The 24,470-nt window shown below is 53.1% G+C and overlaps 1 protein-coding gene and 1 non-coding gene across 3 annotated transcripts in view; both read left to right on the top strand.

Moving 5' to 3' along the window:
* Window positions 1-21,767, top strand: part of ACY3 (aminoacylase 3) — a 37,876-nt gene extending 16,109 nt beyond the window's left edge. Inside the window, exons 1-7 of one of the 2 annotated variants that reach the window (XM_073350591.1) lie at window positions 16,045-16,123; window positions 16,778-17,029; window positions 17,679-17,874; window positions 17,956-18,049; window positions 20,101-20,208; window positions 20,532-20,641; window positions 21,532-21,767. In XM_073350591.1, coding sequence (XP_073206692.1) covers window positions 16,797-17,029; window positions 17,679-17,874; window positions 17,956-18,049; window positions 20,101-20,208; window positions 20,532-20,641; window positions 21,532-21,723 — 933 coding nt within the window. In that variant the 5' untranslated portion in view covers window positions 16,045-16,123; window positions 16,778-16,796 and the 3' untranslated portion in view covers window positions 21,724-21,767. Of the gene's footprint in view, window positions 1-16,044; window positions 16,124-16,777; window positions 17,030-17,678; window positions 17,875-17,955; window positions 18,050-20,100; window positions 20,209-20,531; window positions 20,642-21,531 lie in introns of those variants that run through there. The other variant, XM_073350590.1, reaches the window with a different exon arrangement.
* TRNAL-UAA (transfer RNA leucine (anticodon UAA)) lies at window positions 4,319-4,401 on the top strand. Its single transcript has one exon. It is a non-coding gene; the product is annotated as a tRNA-Leu (tRNA).
* Window positions 21,768-24,470: the final 2,703 nt, after the last annotated feature.

The following is a 24,470-nucleotide window of genomic DNA, read 5'->3' as shown; positions in this document are numbered from 1 at the left end:
AAGACACGAGAAATAATTCTTCCGCTTTACTCCACGCTGATTAGGCCTCAACTGGAGCATTGCGTCCAGTTCTGGGTGCCACATTTCAGGAAAGATGTGGACAAACTGGAGAAAGTCCGGAGAAGAGCAACAGAAATGATTAAAGGTCTAGAAAACATGACCTATGAGGGAAGATTGAAAAAATTAGGTTTGTTTAGTCTGGAGAAGAGAAGACTGAGAAGGGACATGATAACAGTTTTCAAATACATAAAAGGTTGTTACAAGGAGGAGGGAGAAAAATTGTTCTTCTTAACCTCTGAGGATAGGACAAGAAGCAATGGGCTTAAATTGCAGCAAGGGAGGTTTAGGTCTAACATTACGAAAAACTTCCTCATTGTCAAAGTGGTTAAGCACTGGAATAAATTGCCTCAGGAGTTTGTGTTATCTCCATCATTGGGGATTTTTAAGAGCAGGTTGGACAAACATCTGTCAGGGATGGTCGATAATACTTAGTCCTGCCTTGAGTGCAGGGGACTGGACTAGATGACCTCTCGAGGTCCCTTCCAGTCCTGTGATTCTATAATTGTTCTAGGTTTGTCATAGAATCATAGAATCATAGAATATCAGGGTTGGAAGGGACCCCAGAAGGTCATCTAGTCCAACCCCCTGCTCAAAGCAGGACCAATTCCCAGTTAAATCATCCCAGCCAGGGCTTTGTCAAGCCTGACCTTAAAAACCTCTAAGGAAGGAGATTCTACCACCTCCCTAGGTAACGCATTCCAGTGTTTCACCACCCTCTTAGTGAAAAAGTTTTTCCTAATATCCAATCTAAACCTCCCCCACTGCCACTTGAGACCATTACTCCTCGTTCTGTCATCTGCTACCATTGAGAACAGTCTAGAGCCATCCTCTTTGGAACCCCCTTTCAGGTAGTTGAAAGCAGCTATCAAATCCCCCCTCATTCTTCTCTTCTGCAGGCTAAACAATCCCAGCTCCCTCAGCCTCTCCTCATAACTCATGTGTTCCAGTCCCCTAATCATTTTTGTTGCCCTTCGCTGGACTCTCTCCAATTTATCCACATCCTTCTTGTAGTGTGGGGCCCAAAACTGAACACAGTACTCCAGATGAGGCCTCACCAATGTCGAATAGAGGGGAACGATCACGTCCCTCGATCTGCTCGCTATGCCCCTACTTATACATCCCAAAATGCCATTGGCCTTCTTGGCAACAAGGGCACACTGCTGACTCATATCCAGCTTCTCGTCCACTGTCACCCCTAGGTCCTTTTCCGCAGAACTGCTGCCTAGCCATTCGGTCCCTAGTCTGTAGCTGTGCATTGGGTTCTTCCGTCCTAAGTGCAGGACCCTGCACTTGTCCTTATTGAACCTCATCAGATTCCTTTTGGCCCAATCTTCCAATTGGTCTAGGGCCCACTGTATCCTATCCTACCCTCCAGCGTATCTACCACTCCTCCCAGTTTAGTGTCATCAGCAAACTTGCTGAGGCTGCAATCCACACCATCCTCCAGATCATTTATGAAGATATTGAACAAAACCGGCCCCAGGACCGACCCTTGGGGCACTCCACTTGATACCGGCTGCCAACTAGACATGGAGCCATTAATCACTACCCGTTGAGCCTGACAGTCTAGCCAGGTTTCTATCCACCTTATAGTCCATTCATCCAGCCCATACTTCTTTAACTTGCTGGCAAGAATACTGTGGGAGACCGTGTCAAAAGCTTTGCTAAAGTCAAGGAACAACACGTCCACCGCTTTTCTCTCATCCACAGAGCCAGTTATCTTGTCATAGAAGGCAATTAGATTAGTCAGGCATGACTTGCCCTTGGTGAAACCATGCTGACTGTTCCTGATCACTTTCCTCTCCTCTAAGTGCTTCAGAATTGATTCCTGGAGTACCTGCTCCATGATTTTTCCAGGGACTGAGGTGAGGCTGACTGGCCTGTAGTTCCCAGGATCCTCCTTCTTCCCTTTTTTAAAGATGGGCACTACATTAGCCTTTTTCCAGTCGTCCGGGACCTCCGCCGATCACCATAAGTTTTCAAAGATAATGGCCAATGGCTCTGCAATCACATCCGCCAACTCCTTTAGCACTTTCGGACGCAGCGCATCCAGACCCATGGACTTGTGCTCGTCCAGCTTTTCTAAATAGTCCCGAAACACTTCTTTCTCCACAGAGGGCTGGTCACCTCCTCCCCATGCTGTGCTGCCCAGTGCAGTAGTCTGGGAGCTGACCTTGTTCATGAAGACAGAGGCAAAAAAAGCATTGAGTACATTAGCTTTTTCCACATCTTCTGTCACTAGGTTGCCTCCCTCATTCAGTAAGGGGCCCACACTTTCCTTGACTTTCTTCTTGTTGCTAAACATCTCTTGCTAGCTGCAACTCCAGGTGTGATTTCACTCCAGGTGTGATTTCACTCCTGCATGCCCACGCAATATTTTTATACTCTTCCCTGGTCATTTGTCCAATCTTCCACTTCTTATAAGCTTCTTTTTTGTGTTTAAGATCAGCAAGGATTTCACTGTTAAGCCAAGCTGGTCGCCTGCCATATTTACTATTCTTTCTACACATCGGGATGAGGTCTCAATAAGGATTCTTTAAAATACAGCCAACTCTCCTGGACTCCTTTCCCCCTCATGTTATTCTCCCAGGGGATCCTGCCCATCAGTTCCCTGAGGGAATCAAAGTCTGCTTTTCTGAAGTCCAGGGTCCGTATTCTGCTGCTCTCCTTTCTTCCCCGTGTCAGGATCCTGAACTTGACCATCTCATGGTCACTGCCTCCCAGGTTCCCATCCACTTTTGCTTCCCCTACTAATTCTTCCCGGTTTGTGAGCAGCAGGTCAAGAAGACTTCTGCCCCGAGTTGGTTTCCTCCAGCTCTAGGCCAGGCTGGGAAGCCCCACACCTCCATGCTTGTTCTGATCTATGGCAATTCCTATTTCCATGTGGTTCTTTCATCTCCCCCTGAGGAAAAGTGGGTGTGAATGTTGGTCCAGGAGAGAACTCCCTTCCCCTCCTTCCCCCGTGCTGCTTTCACCTCATCCCGATCCTGACTGGGGACCCTCCAAAACTAGAGCAGAGACAGTCTGCAAGGTACTGTCCCCTCAGGATCAGGAATAGGCCCCACTGCAGAAGAGGTCGGTCTACCTAGAGGTAAATTTGATGAGTGGGAGAGCCAGCAGCATGAGCCTTGGTAGAGGGAGAGGAGCTAGGAGACCTGCAGGTCAGTGCTTCCTATATCTCCTTGATGTCTTCCCATCCCACCTGGATGCCCTTCTAAGATCAGCATTAGTCAAACACAAGTAATTGGCTTCAATACAGAGCTGAGTGAGTCAGTTTTTCTGCCCTGTGGATATCAATCTAGTAATGTTGATTTAATGGCCCTGTCCGGTCTTAAAATCTGTAAATTTCACACTTGATTGAGACTAGCTTAGAGGGACTAAGGGTTGTACTGGTGTAATTATTTCATGAAAGGAATCAACACCCCTCATTGAAATAGTTATGCCAGTACAAAATCTGAACATAGCCCAGACTTCAGCCTGGAAGCACCATTGGCTAGGCTGAGCTAGCAGACTGGAATGACTGCTAGGTCCATAGAGCAGACTTTAAAAACATCAGAATGGCCATACCAGGCCAGACCACAATGGTCTGCCTAGCCCAGTAGCCTGTCTTCTGACAGTGGCTAATGCCAGGTGCTTCAAACAGAATGAACAGAACAGGGAAATAATCAAAGTGATCTGTCATCCAGTCCCAACAGTTGGCAGCCAGAGGCTTAGGGACACCCAGAGCATGAGGTCACATCCCTGACCATCCTGGCTAATAGCTATTGACAGACCTATCCTCCATGAACTTATCTAGTTCTTTTTTGAACCCAGTTATACTTTTGGCCATTACAACATCCCCTGGCAACGAGTTCCACAGGTTTGACTGTGTTGTGTGAGCACTTCCCTTTGTTTGTTTTAAACCTGCTGCCTACTTAATAGCACATTTGCCCCACCCCCTATAGGCTGGGACCAATCAGCTCCCTCCACCTGCCTCACAGTACAGTTTTAATGCAACTCACCATTAATGTAGCCCATTTTTAGGCCAGCTCCTGCCCCTCCCCCGCCCATGCTCTTTGTGCGGGACCCATCCCCTCACACCTTTCATGTCCTATTTGTGCTGATAGACAAGCTAGGGCTTGAGTTCCTTGAACTTCAAAAGCCATGTAATTACCCAGTTAATCCCAAGGGCTGCTGGATAATGGCAATGTTTTGAATGTGGTGTGGTCAGGCTTTAGTAATAATCTCTATGGTGCAATGGAAATTTTGTTATGTATTCACCAGAATGGCCGAGTGGTTAAGGCGTTGGACTTAAGATCCAATGGACATGTGTCTGCGTGGGTTCGAACCCCACTTCTGGTAGTAATGTTCTTTTCTCCCTTTCAAAGCCCAGTGTAGCCTCTATTTGACCATATCCTGCAAATAAAGACCCACAGCTGTCCTGAGCCAGGGGCTAAGGGGCTGTTTAATTACTGTACATAGTCCTTCAGGCTTGGGCTAGAGCCCAGGATCTAGGACCCAGCAAGGTGGGAGGGTCCCAGAGTTTGGGCTTCAGCCTGAGCCTACACAGCAAGTAAACAGCCCCTTAGGCCAGCTGTGAGTTTTTAATTGCAGCGTAGATATACCCATGGATGCAGGACTGTCTGTGCCTGCCAGTCCCCTGAGCGAATCTTTGGAATGATTCATTGAAACCATTTTCCTGTTCCCCAGTTCTTAATGTAATAGATTAGCCAATGATCCACCTCATTTTCAGTCTTCATCTGAACAGCACAGAGGTAAGTGATTAACTTCGGCCCCTCATTGACTCACTGGGTCTGGCTTAGCTTTTCTCTATCTCTTCCCTCAGACTAGCTCCCGGCAGTGAATTCCAGGTGCTGGCTGGGAAAGCTGAGATTTGAGTTACTTGGATGAAAGATGAAACCAGCCGCTGCAAATCCCACCTTGTCTCCTGTCAGCCCCTTCCACCTGCCCCACCGTGGACATTTAACACCACTAACCCCTGTAGCCCATTCACAGCCCAGCTTCTGGATTCCCTTGCTCTCTGTGAGGGACCCATCCTATCCCATTTTCCCTCTCCTATCCATGCTGACAGCCAAGCTATGGCCTGAGTCCCTCTAATGTCAAAGAAGCCCTGGAATTACTCAGTTAATGCCTGGGGATGTGTATTTTCCCTAAGTGAAGGGTTAAAGCAGCATGTTCTAGGTGGCTCTGTGGCAGACTGGATAGCATGTTGGCCTTCTAGGGCAGCACAGTGATTCAGTTGTAGGCTTGAGTTAAGTCTTGTTCTAAATTAATTGATTCCTGCAGCTATCCCTTAGAAAATACAATCCATTAGGGAAATATGTCCAATACTTTCCCAACTTTGCTTCCAATCGGGGCTCCAGTTCATCTCTCCTGGTATTGCTGATGTCCCATGATGTGTTCTAGATAGATATCCCTCGACCACCTGATGGAGTCCAACACCATGAGTTGCCGCATCAGCTCAGCGTTGCGTTGATTAATTGCGCATTCTCACAACACTCATTTGTTACTGGGGTCCCATGCACCCCAATGATCAGCATGGGCAAATGACTTACAAGGAGAGGCTGAGGAACTTGTCTTATTTAGTCTGCAGAAGAGAAGAGTGAGGGGGGATTTGATAGCAGTCTACAGTTACCTGAAGGGGGGTTCCAAAGAGAATGGAACTCGGCTGTTCTTGGTGGTGGCAGATGGCAGAACAAGGAGCAATGGTCTCAAGTTGCAGTGGGGGAGGTCTAGGTTGGACATTAGGAAACACTATTTCACTAGGAGGGTGGTGAAGCACTGGAATGGGTTCCCTAGGGAGGTAGTGGAATCTCCATCCTTAGAGGTTTTTAAGGCCCAGGATGATTAAGCTGGGGTTGGTCCTGCATTGAGCAGGGGGTTGGACTAGATGACCCCAACTCCTTAGGGTTGGTCTCTTCCAACCCTAATCTTCTATGATTCTATGCTGGCACTCATGAACCACAGAGGGAATTCATGAATGTCAGCATGGGCTGCACTGGAAACCTGGTGGCTGAACTTTGTGATTTTGTCCTCACCCATAACTATTTCACATTTGGGGACAATGTATACCTTCAAATCAGTGGCACTGCTATGGGTACTCGCACGGCCCCACAGTATGCCAACATTTTTATGGCTGACTTAGAACAACGCTTCCTCAGCTCTCGTCCCCTAGTGCCCCTACTCCACTTGCACTACATTGATGACATCTTCATCATCTGGACCCATGGAAAAGAAGCCCTTGAGGAATTCCACCATGATGTCTACAATTTCCATCCCACCATCAACCTCAGCCTGGACCAGTCCACACAAGAGGTCCACTTCCCAGACACTACAGTGCTAATAAGTGATGGTCACATAAACACCACCCTATACCGGAAACCTACTGACCGTTATAGTTACCTACATGCCTCCATCTTTCATCCAGATCACACCACACAATCCATTGTCTACAGCCAAGCTCTACGCTACAACCGCATTTGCTCCAACCCCTCATATAGAGAGACAAACACCTACAAGGTCTCTTACAACTACAATACCCACCTGCGGAAGTGAAGAAACAGATTGATAGAGCCAGAAGAGTTCCCAGAAGTCACCTACTACAGGACAGGCCTAACAAAGAAAATAACAGAACGCCACTAGCCGTCACCTTCAGCCCCCAACTAAAACCCCTCCAACGCATTATTAAGGATCTACAACCTATCCTGAAGGATGACCCAACACTCTCACAAATCTTGGGAGACAGCCCAGTCCTTGCCTACAGGCAGCCCCCCAACTCACCAGCAACCACATACTGCACAACAGAACCACTAACCCAGGAACCTATCCTTGCAACAAAGCCCGTTGCCAACTGTGCCCACATATCTATTCAGGGGACACCATCACAGGGCCTAATCACATCAGCCACACTATCAGAGGCTCATTCATCTGCACATCTACCAATGTGATATATGCCATCATGGGCCAGCAATGCCCCTCTGCCACGTATATTGGCCAAACCGGACAGTCTCTACATAAAAGAATAAATGGACACAAATCAGACGTCAGGAATTATAACATTCAAAAACCAGTCGGAGAACACTTCAATCTCTCTGGTCACTCGATTACAGACCTAAAAGTTGCAATTCTTCAACAAAAAAACTTCAGAAACAGACTCCAATGAGAGACTGCTGAATTGGAATTAATTTGCAAACTGGACACCATTAACTTAGGCTTGAATAAAGACTGGGAGTGGATGTGTCATTACACAAAGTAAAACCATTTCCCCATGTTTATTCCCCCCACACACACACACACACACACACACACCGTTCCTCAGACGTTCTTGTCAACTGCTGGAAGTAGCCCACATTGATTATTACTACAAAAGGTGTTTGTTTTTTTTCTCTCCTGCTGGTAATAGCTCACCTTACCTGATCACTCTCATTACAGTGTGTATGGTAACACCCATTGTTTCATGTTCTCTGTGTATATAAAATCTCCCCACTGTATTTTTCACTGAATGCATCCGATGAAATGAGCTGTAGCTCACGAAAGCTTATGCTCAAATAAATTGGTTAGTCTGTAAGGTGCCACAAGTCCTCCTCTTCTTTTTGCAGATACAGACTAACACAGCTGCTACTCTGAAACGTGCATTGGAAAAGTTCATGATGCCGAGATTTTTCACTGAGCGGCAATCTATATTCAGAGATAGGCTGGGATACTATTCCCACCAATGGACTTTGTTTTAAATGGAATTACTGGCCCCGCCGTTATTCTGGGGGACCCAGTATATCCCGTTTTGCCTTATGAATCCTGATATCAGAGGCCCTGGCAGATTACACTCTCAGCCGGTGCAGAATGATTGTTGAATGTGCTTTTGGAGGTGTGAAGTCCTGTTGGAGATGTCTATAAACCCCTTGCCAGGTGGGCCCACTGCCATTACCACACCAAATCACCAGTAACAACACAACCTTGCCAAAAGAAAAGGTGCATGAACAAGTGCAAACAGTGAAACCACGCAAAAGAGAGAAACTGTCTACCGTTGCATGGCCCCTGCCGCCCCCACTTCCCCTTTCCCTTCCTTCCCCATTTGCCATGCACGTTGGTATTCCCTGGGTCAGCCTTTCATATGGCTGGCTTTCTTCCCTGCGTCCTCCAGCTGGTGAGCTAATTATGTCCTTAGCTCATCAGGCTCCCTACAGTTCTAAGTGATCTTCTACCCTGCTACAGCCAATCAAGCCACCCAACTCCCTCCTACTCTCACCACACCTGGTGTCCTGGGTGATCTAAGTAACCAGGGCACCGGCGGCTCCATTTTTAGCTGCTCACAGCCCCCTGTCCCTGTTACAGAGCTGACCCAGTGAAACACACAACAGGGGTGGGAGCATAGAAGCAGATACAGTATACTCCCATGGAGCCAAACTCTATTAGCTGAACCTCTGCATTATCTGAAGCCCTTCCTAGCCCCCTGGCATGAGTTACATGAGATGAGTTACATGGCATGCCCTCTGCTGCATGTAGCTCCTGGTGGGGGACAAGGAGAGGACTTGGATAATGGAGCAGAGACCAGCCAGGATTGCAAGGAAGAGGAGCCTTGGGCCGTGGGGGAGACTATCCTGCTGCTGAATGGCTCCTGAACTCTTGATTATCTGAACTCCCGATCATCCGAATAAAATCCGTGTTAGCCCTGCTATTAGGAGAATCAGCAGTGTACTGGAGATAGTACCGTGGCTCTCACCCTGTGTTTTTCACTGGTTCCTGGAGTCCCAGGCCAGAAGAGACCATTGTGATCATAGAACTTCCCCCAAATCATTGCTAGAGCAGAGCTGTTAGTCAAACATCCCATCCCGAGTTAAACATTGCCAGTGACAGAGAATCCACCACGGCTTCTTGGTAAATCATTCCAGTGCTTAACTGCTCTCACCCTTAAAAATATACACCCTCTGGATCTGTCTAGCTTCAACGTCCAGCTATTGGGTGGTGGTAGACCTTTGTCTGCTAGACTGAAGAGCCCATTGTTAAACATTTGTTCCCCATGTAGGTACTTATAAACTGTGATCAAGTCACCCTTAGCCTTCCCTTTATTCAGCTAAATAGGAGTCTAGCACTATAATGTTTTCCAGGCTGTCCCACCATGGGAGACCAGGGACCCAATTCTGATAGGAAGACTAATGGGTAGGGCCGCATGGTGCGGGACTCAGGAGACTGGGGTTTCATTCCTCGCTCTACCCAGATTTCCGGTATGAAATTGGACAAGTCACTTTGCTGCCCCGTGCCTCAGTTTAAAAAGGGGACACTGCTGCCCTACCTCAAGGGGGGGCGGGGCAGGGATTGTGAGGACAAAATCTATGACTGATTTGTAGATTTTTAAGGCCAGAGGGGTTCGTTGGAATGTCTGGCCTCTCCCCCTGGATAACCCAGGCCGTAGGACTGCGCTGATTCGCGCCTGGCTGTGATGTGCCACGGGGTGAGGGACATACAGGCACCTAGACAGCCCCATGTCAGTGCACAGTGATTCCCCGACAGCAAAGGAGGCAGAGCAGTGCTCGACTCATGGCCTCGCTGCCTCGCTATAGCACTGCTCTCTCCTTTACATGCCAGCCGAGACCGAGCACCCAAGTCTGGACTAGATGGGCCCCCAGGGTGTGCGGGGCAGCCAGGCCTGAGCCTCCTGTTCTAATAATACTCATCCCTAGTTCTTCTCTGCCATAGATCTCAAAGTGCTTTTCAAAGGAGGGCAGTATTATTATCACTCTTTTACCAATGCGGAAACTGAGGCACAGAGTGGTGCGGTCACATACCCACGTCATCCAGCAGCCGAGCCAGGAATAGAATCCAGGTCTCCATCCACTAGGCCACGCTGGGTGAAGGGGAAATTTGGGGTGAGTGGCCTAAATTCTAGGTCCCACCTCCCAGGTGGCATCTGAGGGAATGCTGAGAGGATCCTGGCCTCGGGCAGGGTTTGTACTCAGACACCCACCCTGGCCTTAATGGGTGTTTCACACCCACACAGCAGCGAGCTGAAGTGGCCCACTGGTTAAGGTCAGGACTCTGGAGATGTTGGTTTGACTCCCAGGTCTGCCACAAACTCCCTGTGTGACATGTGCCTGTGCCTCAGTTTCCCCTCTGTACAATGGGGATAATGGCACTGCCTTATCTCCCAGGGGTGCAGTGGGTATAAATACATTAATGATTGTGAGGCAGCAGGCCTACAGGGGCCAGTTAACTGTGTGCAGAACTCCCCAGAGTGAGTGCAAATGTATGTCACTGCATCATCTCCCCAGAATCCTCCCAGCCTACGGCTGTGTGAGCTGAGTCTGTGGCTATAAAGTGACAGCCCCGGGGCACACTCAAAGCAAGGACTCCTCTCAGCTTGGACTGAGGCCCTGGGGGATGGGGAGGCATGGCACGGACTGGCATTGGCCTGACTCCCGAGCTCAGGACTTTCACTTCCATGCTGCAGTTTCCTGACTTCCATCCACTACAACAATAAATGGGGAACCGAGAAATCTCTACTGCTGGGAGACGATGGGGGGAAGGTGCAGCTGGGGAATACTGCTGCCTTCACAAAACTAAATCTGCTGATTTTAAAAAATAGCCCGTCTCGTGCTTTGAGCCTGTCACGCAGCTCACTATAGAGCCAGCGAGCTGAAGGTCATCAGACCATCCAGTGTGACCTCCTGCATAGCACAGGCCAGAGAATATGGCCCATTTACCCCTGCACTGAGTCCCATCGCTTAGAATCATAGAATCATAGAATATCAGGGTTGGAAGGGACCCCAGAAGGTCATCTAGTCCAACCCCCTGCTCAAAGCAGGACCAATTCCCAGTTAAATCATCCCAGCCAGGGCTTTGTCAAGCCTGACCTTAAAAACCTCTAAGGAAGGAGATTCTACCACCTCCCTAGGTAACGCATTCCAGTGTTTCACCACCCTCTTAGTGAAAAAGTTTTTCCTAATATCCAATCTAAACCTCCCCCACTGCAACTTGAGACCATTACTCCTCGTTCTGTCATCTGCTACCATTGAGAACAGTCTAGAGCCATCCTCTTTGGAACCCCCTTTCAGGTAGTTGAAAGCAGCTATCAAATCCCCCCTCATTCTTCTCTTCTGCAGGCTAAACAATCCCAGCTCCCTCAGCCTCTCCTCATAACTCATGTGTTCCAGACCCCTAATCATTTTTGTTGCCCTTCGCTGGACTCTCTCCAATTTATCCACATCCTTCTTGAAGTGTGGGGCCCAAAACTGCACACAGTACTCCAGATGAGGCCTCACCATTGTCGAATAGAGGGGAACGATCACGTCCCTCGATCTGCTCGCTATGCCCCTACTTATACATCCCAAAATGCCATTGGCCTTCTTGGCAACAAGGGCACACTGCTGACTCATATCCAGCTTCTCGTCCACTGTCACCCCTAGGTCCTTTTCTGCAGAACTGCTGCCTAGCCATTCGGTCCCTAGTCTGTAGCTGTGCATTCGGTTCTTCCGTCCTAAGTGCAGGACCCTGCACTTATCCTTATTGAACCTCATCAGATTCCTTTTGGCCCAATCTTCCAATTGGTCTAGGTCCTTCTGTATCCTATCCCTCCCCTCCAGCGTATCTACCACTCCTCCCAGTTTAGTATCATCCGCAAATTTGCTGAGAGTGCAATCCACACCATCCTCCAGATCATTTATGAAGATATTGAATAAAACCGGCCCCAGGACCGACCCTTGGGGCACTCCACTTGATACCGGCTGCCAACTAGACATGGAGCCATTGATCACTACCCGTTGAGCCCGACAATTTAGCCAGCTTTCTACCCACCTTATAGTGCATTCATCCAGCCCATACTTCCTTAACTTGCTGACAAGAATACTATGGGAGACCGTGTCAAAAGCTTTGCTAAAGTCAAGAAACAATACATCCACTGCTTTCCCTTCATCCACAGAACCAGTAATCTTATCATAAAAGGCGATTAGATTAGTCAGGCATGACCTTCCCTTGGTGAATCCATGCTGGCTGTTCCTGATCACTTTCCTCTCATGCAAGTGCTTCAGGATTGATTCTTTGAGGACCTGCTCCATGATTTTTCCAGGGACTGAGGTGAGGCTTACGTTTGGCTAAAGCATCTTCCGGGAAGGCCTCCAGGCTGGTTTTGATGCCACCAAGAAAAAGAGAATCCACTAGCAGTCTGTTCTGATGGTTAACCACCCTCGCTGTTAAAGCCGTGTCTTGTTTCTAGTCAGAAGTGTCTGCCTTCAGCGCCAAGCCTTTGGTTGTCATGCCTATTCTCTGCTCAGAGAGCAGCTGGTGTTTTCTCCCAGGGAGGTACTGAGACGCTGTCACCAGAACCCCACCCTGCTGGATCTTCTCCTCCATAAGCGAAACACACGGAGCTCTTTCAGTCTCTCATTGTCAGGCATTTTTTCCCACCATCAAAGCCTTTTCCCAATTCTTCCCGGCACCCTCTCCAATTTTGCAGCATCCTGGGTGCTCTCATTACTGGTGAAACAGGGCCAGAGAGACTGAGATGAGAGTGAGGAAGCCCAGGTGGCAAGGAAAGGCAGGCCCTGCAGTAGCCCTCAGTGGCTATGGGGCCCGAGGTCACAGGGCCGGGAAGCTGGAAGAGGTTCCCTGCAGCACATTTGGTGCGGGGCGCTGGGGTACAGGAGGCACAGAGTGGGAAGGTGACTGGTGCAGGGGCTGTGCGTGCCAGGAACTGAGCAATGGCCCCTGGTGAAGGAGCCTAGAATGGGAAGGTGACACCAATTCACTGGCCCAAAGGATACCCAAATAGCCCCAGGGACTAGCAGGAAGGGAGAGCGCAGCAGCGATCCCGCTTTCTTTGTGAGGGAAGCTCCAGTGAGGAGGCCGCATGGAGATCCCCAGGGACTGACAGCCTCTGTGTAGCTGCTGACTGGCTACGCAGCCCACCAGTTTGCCCACACCACACCACACACTGCCCCTCCCGCTCCCCTGCCTCCGGGACAAAATGTTTGACTTCTGCCATGGAGAAACGCCCCCTGCAGGCATGTGAAGGAAATACAGTCTCTATCCCACCCATAAGGCCAGATCCCCAGCTGGTGTCAATCAGCCGTAGCGTCATTGGAGCCAGTTGGCCGGATCCCCAGCTGGGGTAAATCAGCTGTCGCTCCATGGGAGTCAATGAAGCAATGTCAATTTCCACCAGCTGAGGATCTGACCCTTTAAGTCTCTCTGCCGCCTTAGCGCCAAGGATAGTGGCTGTTTTGTGGCACTGCAGCCTGGGCAAGCTAACTCCCCACGTGGGGAGGAAGACGGTCACAACGCAGCCACCAAAGTGGGTGACTGTGCCTCATCTTCCCAGGGAGCATGGGCACCATTGGCGGGAGGGGGAGAAGGGACTGTAGGCGCTGACCACCGGGTCCCTCTCAGCCAGACACCTGTGGTGTTCTTGTCTATGTGTTAACTACGTAGCTCACACCGAAGGGCATTAAGTTACTAGCGATGACTTACTGTTAAGACTAGTGGATTACCTGAATATAAACAACATGACTCCAGGGGCTGGAATAGAGTGAGGGGCTGCTCAAAGAAGAGCTGGACACCCCCAGGGTCTTAGTACAAGGGAGCAGGTTCCTTCAAGAGGAGACAGGGCCCAATCTACCCAAGGCTGGCTTCTTTAGAGAGAACGAGCCCAACTCAGCCCACCTGTAGTGATTAACCATCTAGGTGGCTGGTTGGCAGCTCATTGGGTGAGGAGCACCTGAGCCTGCAAAGCTACCAGAGCGCAGATAAAAGAGAGTGGGTCTAGGGGGAGGGATTCCCCAAGCACCCATCCTGGCTCTGCCCTGCCCTGCCCCGCCCCGCCCCGCCCGATCCTATCCTATCCTATCCCATCCCATCCCATCCCATGACAGGAACCTGCCTGGTTTGTACCAACCCAGCTCCAGGGGCAGGGCTGGTGATTGGCAGGGCCAAACTGAGCCTCTATAGGGACCCTAATGAAGAGGGGTTTAGACTCTCTCAAAGAGCTAATACATCAGACCTCCCTCTGCTTGAGGTACTCTGCGGTCAGTAACTGATTGATAGAAGGGAGGGAGCTGAGGGCAATGCACCCTCAGGGCCACCAGGGGGCAGGCATCTCAACACTTGTACTTTCCCAGGGAGTCAAGGCCATAGCAGTGGGTCTGGCTATAGACACCCCCAGCTCCCATCAAGCTCATGGATGGAGTTTCCCTCCGGCTTTCTCCTGTTCTCCCTCCCACCCCCAGCAGCCCTTAGGGTCTTCCATGCCCTCGGAACCAGAGGCGGCCTTGGGGCCCTTAGAGCTGCTGTGTCATGCTTTCTCTGGGCGGCTGCAGCTGCATGCCCAGGCGGAAGGGAACATGCCCTGCCCCTCGCAACGAGCTTAGTGCCGCTCCCACCTGGCAAAGAGATCGAGGGGGAGAGGCTGTGGGTCAGGATGGAGGGGCTTCAGCAGAGTGGGGGAGCCCAAGGCTAGGGTAATGGGGGGCCGTGAGTCAGGATTGAAGGGCATTGGCACAGCTGCAGGGGCCAGGGCTTGGATAGCGGGGCAGCTGCGGGGCGGGCCTAAGCTGCATTAGAAGACCTGGCTGTGGCTACTTCACCCAGAGTAGTGAGGGACAAGAGCAGACCAGCAAGGGGGCCTGTGGACAGTGGAGGGGCAGGGCAGGAACAGCAGGGGGATGAAATCAAGTTTGCAGGGACTTCCTGTCTATTCTACCAGCTCCCACCACCAGCTCCCGCTCATTCCCCCCTCCCCAATCTCCCTGTGTGGGGCAGGCTGGGAGAGCATGCGGGGCACAGGGGGGCACTGAGAGATCTGGGCAGGCTTTAGATAAGCATGTGGGGCCTGATGCTCAACGGGTGCAAATGAGCAGACTCCAATGTAGCGACACCAGTGTACACCTGCTGGGGCCCTGTCCCTTGGACGCTGGGATATGGAGCCAGAGGAATCCAGTCACTGCTCCCCAAACCTCTCAGGGTTCCCCCAACCCTTTCCAAGGCCTGGAGTTCACTTTCATTTCCTGGGGACTGTACATCCAGCATCTGGCCCCTTGAGATGCCTGTGATCTGGGTTAGGGTCACCAGGTGCAGCAGGTCTCCTGGCTGGAGGCCATGAGGGAAAGCCTCAGTGAAGAGGTCGCTGCCAGCCCTGGGGTATAATTCACTCAAGTTCCAACAGTGGGAGGTAAACATTAAACACGGAGGGGCTCCATGGCTTGGACCTGGAGCAGCTTCTCACATATGGGAGGCCCGAGGAGATTGTTATTGACGGCCCTTGACTGGCAGTGGACAGAATCAAAGCTGGGAGGTCTGTCTTGACATACACCCACAACCAGCAGGTGGGCTGGGACCTTTATCGGCTGCCTGAGAGGTGAGTGTTCAGCACTCCAGGATACGCCTTTGGCTGGACCATTTCTAGCCTGTTTCATTCACTGTCCCGTCGCCCCCGCGCAACAAAAAGAAGAGGACGTGCCCAGGAATGGAGCCAAACTGATCAGAGGAAACGCCTTTCTACCCCACACCCAATCGGCCTGCGGCACTCATTGCCACAAGGTATTGTTGGTGCTTAGCAGGATTTCTAAAAGAGGCAGTCATTTTGATGGAAAAAAAGACCGTGCAGAGTTAGGATACATGTTCAAGGAATAAACTAGGGTTATGTAAGGACTTTAAACCCTTCACAACCCTGCAGCCTCTAACAACTGGGGGCTAGAGTGACCATTGTCTGCGGGGCAGGTGATCCTGCAACTGCAGCGTTTCTTTCATGTGAAGCAGCTGGGGCTAGCTATTGTACGAATCAGGATGCTGGGCTAGATGAGGCGTGGGTTGGATCCAGTCTGGTGGTTCCTCAGCCCTGTGCTCCCAGGGGAAGGAGGCACAGGAGGGAATGATGGAGGGCCAATCTCTGCGCTCGCTTGGTCTCAGTGCCTGGAAACTCCTCCCCATCCTTGTGGGTTTTTCTTTTTTGTGAAGTTGGCAGATTTGGCTTCCTGCCAGTGGCTTTCATGTTCCTCTTATAACCCCTTGGCCCCAGCATCCTGCTGAGGATTCTGTCCCCATCTGGACCGCCCTGAGGCTCTTCCACACCAGCCTGTGGGTAAGTGTGGCTGCCTGGATATCACGGGGTGACTGGCCCTTTAAGAGGGGCAGGGATCCCCCTGGGCATCAGGGAAGCCATTGGAGGTACTCCTAAACTCCACTCCTTCTTAAAGGGCCAGTTGCCCTGTGTCATAGGTTCCAGCCTTTGGAGAACCTGCTGTGGCCAGTGCACCTGCTGAAAGCCAGGGAGGCCAGCCCCAGCACCCCTGCCATGCAGTGTGAAGCCTGGCATGGGCACTGCCAGAGCAGATTCCCAAGAAGAGCAGGGCACTGTCTGTGGGCTGAGTAAGGGGAAGCCCATATAACGCCTACACCGCTGAAAGGAAGCTGTTCACAGAGGCATAGAGACAGGGGTGGGCTCCACACTCCTCTGGCTGAGGAACACTTCGCTGTCAGGGGGATTGAAGCCCCAGTAAATACTGATGGGGGAAAATACCGGCAGGGCCTCCAGCTGGAGGGTGACTGTAGCAGGGGGCATCCCAGCTGGCTTCTGGGCATCAGTCCCCTACAGTTACCCCTCACACACACACACAGGCCAGGCCAGGCCAGGCCAGTGGAGATGATATCAGAGTAGCAGAAGAGCCACTGGATGGGGAAGATCCCATATGGGCTCTCACCTGGGCAGCATCCTCTGTTCTTCCCCCTCCCACAGGAGCAGAGCAGCCGCAGGAATGGCAGCCTCTTGCCGTCTCAAGCCCTTGAGCCGTGTGGCCGTGAGTGGGGGCACCCATGGCAATGAGATGTCGGGCGTCTACCTGGCCAAGCACTGGCTGCGGGACCCCATGGAGCTGCAGCGTGACAGCTTTGCCGTCACGCCCTTCCTGGGCAACCCGTGTGCCATTGAGAAGTGTGTGCGGTACGTGGGGCGGGATCTGAACCGCACCTTCACCACCGAGTTCCTCAGGTGAGCTGCCCCAGCACGCACCACTCTGCAGTGGTCCCCAGGGCAGTGGGGAGAGCTGCCCCAGCACGCACCACTCTGCACTGGTCCCCGGGGCGGTGGGGAGAGCTGTCCCAGCATGCAGCGCTCTGCACTGGTTCTCGGGGACTGGGTGGGAAACTTATCCCATGATGCATCACTGTGGAGAGGCTTCCAGTGACGGGTAAGGTATCCCATGATGCATCATTCTGCAACAGTTCCCTGGGCTGGGATGAGTTATCCTAGCATTCAACACTCTGTACTGCTATCCCAGGTGGTGGTGGGAAGCCCAGGGATCTTCCATGAGCTGGGGCTTCATAGCCCATGAGAGAGCACCGTGTGGGGTGACTGATCACATGCCCCACATAAGTGGATAGGGTTTCCCTCACACTGCACCCCCCATGGGACCCCTCTTCCCTCACACTACTCCCCCCAGGGATCCTGCCCCAGAGGGATCCTCCACCCCTCATACTGACCCCCCCAGAACCTTTCCCACACCATGATTGGGGCCACCAACGTGAACTGAAGTGGAGAAGGCTCCCAGCAACTGGGGGGAGGGTGAGCCCTACTTGGAGCCATCCCCTGGCTCCGGGGGCCCTGGTGGCTCCATGTGACTCATCTCTCCCTATCCCAGCTCTGCAGAGGCAGAGGACGAGCCCTATGAGGTGGTCCAGGCCCGCAAGATCAACCAGACCTACGGCCCCAAGGGCTCAGCCCAGGCCTTTGACTTCATGTTTGACCTGCACAACACCACGGCCAACATGGGCTCCTGCCTTATCGTGGACTCAGAGGAGAGCCTGCTGCCCATGCACATGTGCCACTACATCCAGGTGCGGCCAGCCTCCAATCTCTCCACTCGCCCTGCATTAGGCCAGGGTCCCCCATCCTAACCCCTCTCCTCTCTCCCCCAGACGCACTACACACGGAGCCCCTGTCCCATCTACCTGTACAAGTTGCCAGGCGAGGAGACTTACTCTATCAACTCGGTGGCCAAAGCCGGGCTAGGTAGGGAGCACTGCCAGGGGGCAGGGAGAGCCCTGTGGAGTGAGCGAATCTGTCCCAGGGCAGGGAATGGCATTGCTCAGCTACCCCCCCAGAGCCCACCCTCCCATGCCCCTCTGGCACCAAGCACTGCTGCCCCCCACCACGTCCTTGGTTATGTCACCTCCTCCCCACCCCATCACCATTCCAGCAGCTTCACACCCCTGCCCCCTGTGCCCCATGTCCAGTGCCCACTGCCCCTTCAAGCCCCACCTCCCCATCCCCAAGTTCTGCCCCCACTCCTAACCCTTGCCCTTTTCTCCCCAGCCCTCAAGCCCTGTCCCTTAGTCACTTATCCCCAAGGCTTCTCTCCTCCCATTCCCAGTGCCCTCTCTTCCCCTCATTCCCATGGCTCCCCATCTCCTTCTCCTGGGAGACACACCCCCTCCCACTGCTGCTCCCAGCTAAGCCCCACCATGACCTCCTCCCTCATAGGGTGCTGCCTGCCCCAGCTCTGAGACTGGCTTCTTCGGGGCTCCCATGGCAAATGGGGTGAATTGGGGTGGCTCGACAGAGTGCAGTAATGCTGTGTGGGGCTCTGTCACCCTCCAGTGTCCCGATCACAAATACAGATTTCTGAGGCTGCTGCCTCCTGAAGTTCACACCGTAGTGGCTTCTGGCTGTGACTATAGAGGCCAAGGGTTCAATCCCCATGCTGAGGATTATTGCATAGGTGCTCTGTCAGCAGATAGTAGCCATCCTTTCTCCAGTCATTCTCGGATCATTGAATCCACATCCCTGCTGATGCTCACAAACTTACTGAGCTCCATCTTAACCCTAATTAGTTATCACACTGCTTTTCTAAGCAAGCACATTTATTCCTAAAGTGAAAGCATGACAGAGAAAAGCTGCTAAAACAAAAGACTCGACACTACTGGTAATAAGCTTCCCGACTCCTGCCACGGCTCTGCCCAGTGATCAGTCCTTCAGACCCCACCCATGGATGTTTCTGTGGTCACCAGTTCATCACACCAGGGGACTCAGAACAAGCATCCCCATGAATTAATGTGTCCCTCTTTCCTACAGTTTGGCCCTCTGCTCTTGTCCTCATGTAACCAGTGATCAGCAGACAAAGTTCCCATTCTCAGGGTGAAGCTCCTTGCATAGCAGAGGAGTTACATTTGCATCCTCCTCCCCCTCAAGATTTCCTAGGGAATCACTTCACTTGAAATGCCCAGTCTTGCCTGGCCCATTGCTCCAAGTAGTCCTTTGAAGCTCCTAACTTGCCCCAGGATTTACCTTAGTCCTGCCCCGCCGAGAGACGTTCCATGCCATCCCCCAATAACACACAAACATCTGCATTTTCAATACAACTAATGCCTAAGGTGCTTAAACATACCAAATTAAGTTAAACTTCCTTGAAAGAAGGTTTGTGCAGGATATTTCAGGGAATTGCCCTACACAACCCCCCTACCCCACTGGGAGGCTCATCTGGACCCTTGCTGATCTGATGGGTAGACCCCACCTTTCATTTCCAGCCTGCATTTATGCATGGCTGGGTGATCCCCCTTCGTTCTTGTGCCGATGCTGCCCCTTTAGCTTGGCTAGCTCATCCCCCTCCCTGGTGTTTTCCCCCCGAGGTGGTTAAAGTTTTTCCAAAACCTGGGATTGAGCCAGGCTTAGAGTGCCAGGCCTTCAGAGAGGGATGGGTTGGAGGTCACACCTGAGGTTGATGGCAGAGGCAGGGATGAACCCCACGGCTTCTGCATCCCCATCCAGAGCCTTTTCCGCTGTCTCATGCATGGCAGGTCTTGAGAGCAGTGAGGGCCAGGTGTGTGAGGTCGGGGTTGGGGGTGAGTGGGATGAAAGGACACGGGTAGTATTTTAGCAGGCACCTGGGGCATAGCTGTGATTGAGGGAGGGGGTGGGTGATGCTCTCCCCTGGGGCAGGGCCCCGGGGGTAGCAATGGGCATTGGGGCATGTTTGGGGGACTCCTTGCAGCATGCTCTGGGGAGAAGTGCTGGGGAGGGCGCGGTAGCCAAGCTGTAACTGGGTCTCTGTGGTCTCCCTGCAGCGCTGGAGCTGGGGCCACAGCCCCAGAGGGTGGTGAGAGCTGACCTGTTTGCTCAGATGAGAGCCCTCATGGCCTGCGCACTGGACTTCATCGAACTCTTTAACAAGGGTGAGTTATCCCAGAGGAGCCATGAGCTATCCCACCTGGCATCACCCTGGAGATGAATTGAGCTATCCCATCACACATTGCTCTGCAGTGCCCTAGGGGTGGGTGAGAAAAAGCCTCAAATATCAGGACTGTCCCTATAAAATCGGGACATCTGGTCACCCTAGGTGAGGCCCTCCTCCCATATTAATACTTTGAGGAGGTCACCTTCCTCACCAGCCACAGCGGTGGGAGCCTGTAATTAACTGGGGGGGCGGGGGGGAGAGCAGCCTTCCTATGCAGTGCCCCCCCATTCTGAGCTCTCTGCTGCCCCCTTTGCCCCATAGGCACAGTGTTCCCTGCCTTTGAGATTGAAGCCTACAAGATCACCGGGCTCATGGACTATCCCCGCTACCCTGATGGGGAGATCTCAGCCATGGTGCATCCCAAGCTGCAGGTGGGTGTGGGCTTGGAATAGGGTAGTCCCAGCACCCTGCATTGTTGTTCTCTCTGGGAGAGACGGATCACAGCTGTAGCTCCAGCGTGTGCGCAAAGCCAGCCTGGCAACGACAAGGCCTGATTCACTAGCCCAGATTCTCTCTCAGCCCTTCTCTGAGCTCTGGGTAGAGCTGGGGGGGCAGGGGAGGGTGGCTTTAAACCACTTCTGTGCTCCCTGCATTGTGGGTTGTGCGCCTGGTCGCTGGTGTGGGTTAAAGCAGCCTAAGGGCTGCTGTGAGCTACCCTCTGCTCTCCATGGTCCCAGGGTGGCAGAGAATATCCAGAGCATAATGCACCCCACCCCCACACAGTCTAGCCCATAGTGGGGGCTGGGAGCAGGGCTCTTACACCAGCTCTAGAGCAGCTGGGATAACTCTGCTCTTGTTTCTACTACTGAGCAGCACAAAGGGGCCTTAGTGCAACTGAGGCCTGTACCCCAAAGGCTCCGCCATGGCAAGGCAGTGCCAGAGTTAGCCCCAAGCTCAGCGGGGTGAAGCTGGGTTTATTCCGGGGCACGGGGCGAGTGAAGTTGATTCCATGTTCTTGGTTATGCAGCCCTCAGGCTCAAGGGAGCTGTACACTGTAGCAATACAGCATCAGGCTGGGTGACACTGGACAGCCGGGAGATGAGTTGGGGTGGGCTTAGTTCACAAGGCACTGTGACCTGCATGGGGTCTTGCCACATATCTAATGAAATGTTTGGTTACCAGAGAGTACTGCCAGGACAGTGGGGATCCTGGCCTCAACCAGCAGGGGGTGCTGTAGGGAGCAGGGCAAGAGCACTGGCTGTGGGGGAGGAGTTCCTGGCTACTCCAGCCCCAGCCAATCACCAACCTGTTCCACCCTTAGGATAAGGATTTCCTCCCCTTGAATCCCGGGGACCCAATCTTCCAGACCTTCAGTGGGGAGGAGATCCTGTACAAGGACGACACAACCATCTACCCAGCCTTCATCAACGAGGCTGCCTACTATGAGAAGAAGGTGGCCTTTGCCAAGATGGAGAAGCACACATTCTCCATGCCCGGCCTGCAGCGAGAATGAGCCAGGTGGGCCATGGGCTAAGAGGGAATAAACAGAGTCTGAATGGATATGACGGTGTGTGCCATGAGGGATGGGATGGGTGTTACCAGGCGGACATCACCCTTGTGTTGTGATGGAGGGGCTGGGCTGGGTGTTGGGAGCACTATCTGGTAGCACCACCTATTATCCAGGTTCCCCGACACTTCCCAGTGCACGTCTTTTCTTTCTTTCTTATAACTTTGAAAAACTGACCATTCAGGCTGAAACTTTCCAGGCCAGCCTGGTGTCTGCCTCAGGCAGAAATTTTTTTGGAACATTTCAGCCATTCAGCCTTTTCCCAAGAACAAGGCTAGGGCAAAGGTGTTGTTTCGCCAGGTTAATTTCTACAACGGTTTCTTTGCAAGGTTCTAGCGCCCCCAAGCAGCAGGGTGGCCTTGGAGGAAGGGAAGTGCCGTTTGCCATCCCCATCAAAATCCACCCAAATCTGGCCAAGTGATAAGCCTTTGGAGAATCTGAGTTTGCACACGCTCAGTAGGGCCTTTTTAATTCCCTGAAGTTTCTGTCCACACTGAGCATGCTCCAACCCCTCCCAGCTCCTAGAAGGGACTAGAGTGCCCATGGGCCCGCCCCACAGGGTGACTGAGCGTGCTCCAGTCTGGGGCTGAGTCAGATTTTCCCTGCAATTGTTACTCCTGTCTGCTGTGGTGCCAGGCAGCAGCACACAGAGCGGGGCACCTGGCTCTCCTGTGCACTCAGTGACCCCCTCAGGTGCTGTGGGGGAGGTGCAACCTGAGTCGACTGCAGTAGCAGGAGCAATGCAGGAGTGAGGACAGGTGTAGGGTGGGAGAGTGAAGAGGTAGGGGCTGTCTTGGGGGAGGCCCTGGGGGAGGAGGATGGGCAGGAACCCATGCAGCGGGAGGGGGGCTGGAGCCAGGGAAGTGAGGGGGTGGCGAAACAGGGCTAAAGGTGAGGGTGGGAGGTGTGGTGAGTCCCCTCAGGCATGCCGTGGCCTGGCTCAGAACTGGGCGATCATAGAGGCCAGTTCCAACCTGCTGAGGGGAAGCAGAAGAGGCTTGGAGTAGCATGGGATGGGTCTGTCCCACACACACCCACCCCCCCACCCCCCAGTCCACTGTTTTCTTCCTCTCATATGAGGCCAGGGCAATAATCAGGATCGTTAACAGCCCCCCAAAATCATGGGCCTGATCCCTAGTGCCCCCTGCTGCCACCAGTGGGCCAGCTCCAGTGGCTGCCCCTGCCTTCACGGGGGATTGCTCAGCATGGCTCTGCCACCCCGGGCATAGCCTGGCTTCCTGCGCAGCCCCGAGCCTGAGCGGTGGAGCCTCCTTTGGACTCAGGGTTTCACCCCCTGCCGGGAGCAGGCGCAGCTGGGGCGAGAGCAGGGAATGGGCCCCATTTTGGGCTCAGCTGTTCCACACCCAGCCCTGGGGTTTAGCTTTAACCAGCCCTGCGGGAGGCAGAGAAGCCGCAGGTGGCATCGGCCAAAGGCCAGGGTTAAACGTTAGCCCTGCAGTCTGCTCTGGCCTGGGGCTGCCAGGGCTGCCTGCTGACTCCCCTGGGGAGCACAGTGCAAATGGCCCTTGCTCAGTACTTCAGAGGTGGTGTCTGCCAGCTGGAGACCAGGGGCGCCGCCAGCCTTTTCCTGGTGGGGGGCTGAGATGGGCTAGACAGAAGGGGGGGGACTGTGCCCCTCACCATGAGGCCCTGCCCCTCTCTGTGGCCCCACCCCCTGCTACTTCTCAAAAGGTCTCCCCTTCTCCTTCCCCCGCCCCCCGAGGTCCTACCCCCTGGCCAGGTTAGAGGCTGGAAGCCAGAGCCAGGCAGTTTCGGGCACTGGCTACTCGCAGCCAGTAGGAGCTGCCTGGGAAGGGCGACTCAGCTCTGGGGCCAGCAGAGCCCTCGAGGAGCAGCAACCACGAGGGGTGGGGCCCAGGAGCCCAGGCCAGAGTGGGTTAGTCCAGGCTGCTGTGGGGAGCCCTGGACCCTCCACCTGTCCTGGGCAGTGTACCCCAGCAGGCAGAGACAGGGGCCAGGGCCTACCCTCAGGCACACCAGCTCCCACACCCAGGCTTACTCCTTCGCTGCTGCTGGAGCTGGGTGCCCAGCCAGCAACCGCTGCTCTCTCTGCTCTGCCTTCAGAGCTGGGCGGCCAGAGAGCGGCAGCTGCTGCGGGGGGGGGGGGGGGGATATGCAAATTTTGCAGTGACTATAGCTCCAGCAAGTCCCCTTCCCCGCCCCCCACCTAGCCCTGCCCCTGCTGGAAACACTGTTGGACGTACAAACCTCATTGCGGAGCAGTCACTAGAGGGAGACACAGACCAGCACAGCGGTAACCTGGGGGATGGTAAACTCATCCCCATCATTGCGTTATCTTCCTGGGGCTGGATGGGAGCTGGGGACCTGGAGGAGAAAGGCACTATGTCCCATTCCCCACTCCCCTGAGCCAACTAGTCCCAGCCCCTGGGGGCCACATGGGATCCAGCACCCCCAAGAGGAGAAAGACACCGTAATTCCATTTCCCACCATCGAGCCAGCCAGGCCCCTTCCCTCCGGGGCTGCATCAGAACACAGGAACAGCTAGACTGGATCAGAGCCAGTGCAGCTAGTCCAGTATCCTGTCTCGGACCGTGGCTAGCACCAGATGCATGAGTTTAACAGTCAGCACTCTGCATTCCCAGACACATTCACCTCTCCCTCCCACCTCTCCTAGCTGCTTTATTCATAGGAACGAAATGTCTCCTTCTACT

The sequence above is a fragment of the Lepidochelys kempii genome, chromosome 6 (assembly GCF_965140265.1).
Source record: "Lepidochelys kempii isolate rLepKem1 chromosome 6, rLepKem1.hap2, whole genome shotgun sequence".
Classification (NCBI taxonomy): domain Eukaryota; kingdom Metazoa; phylum Chordata; order Testudines; family Cheloniidae; genus Lepidochelys; species Lepidochelys kempii.
The sequence above is the reverse complement of the archived record's forward strand: the minus strand, read 5'-3'. Positions and strand labels throughout refer to the sequence as shown.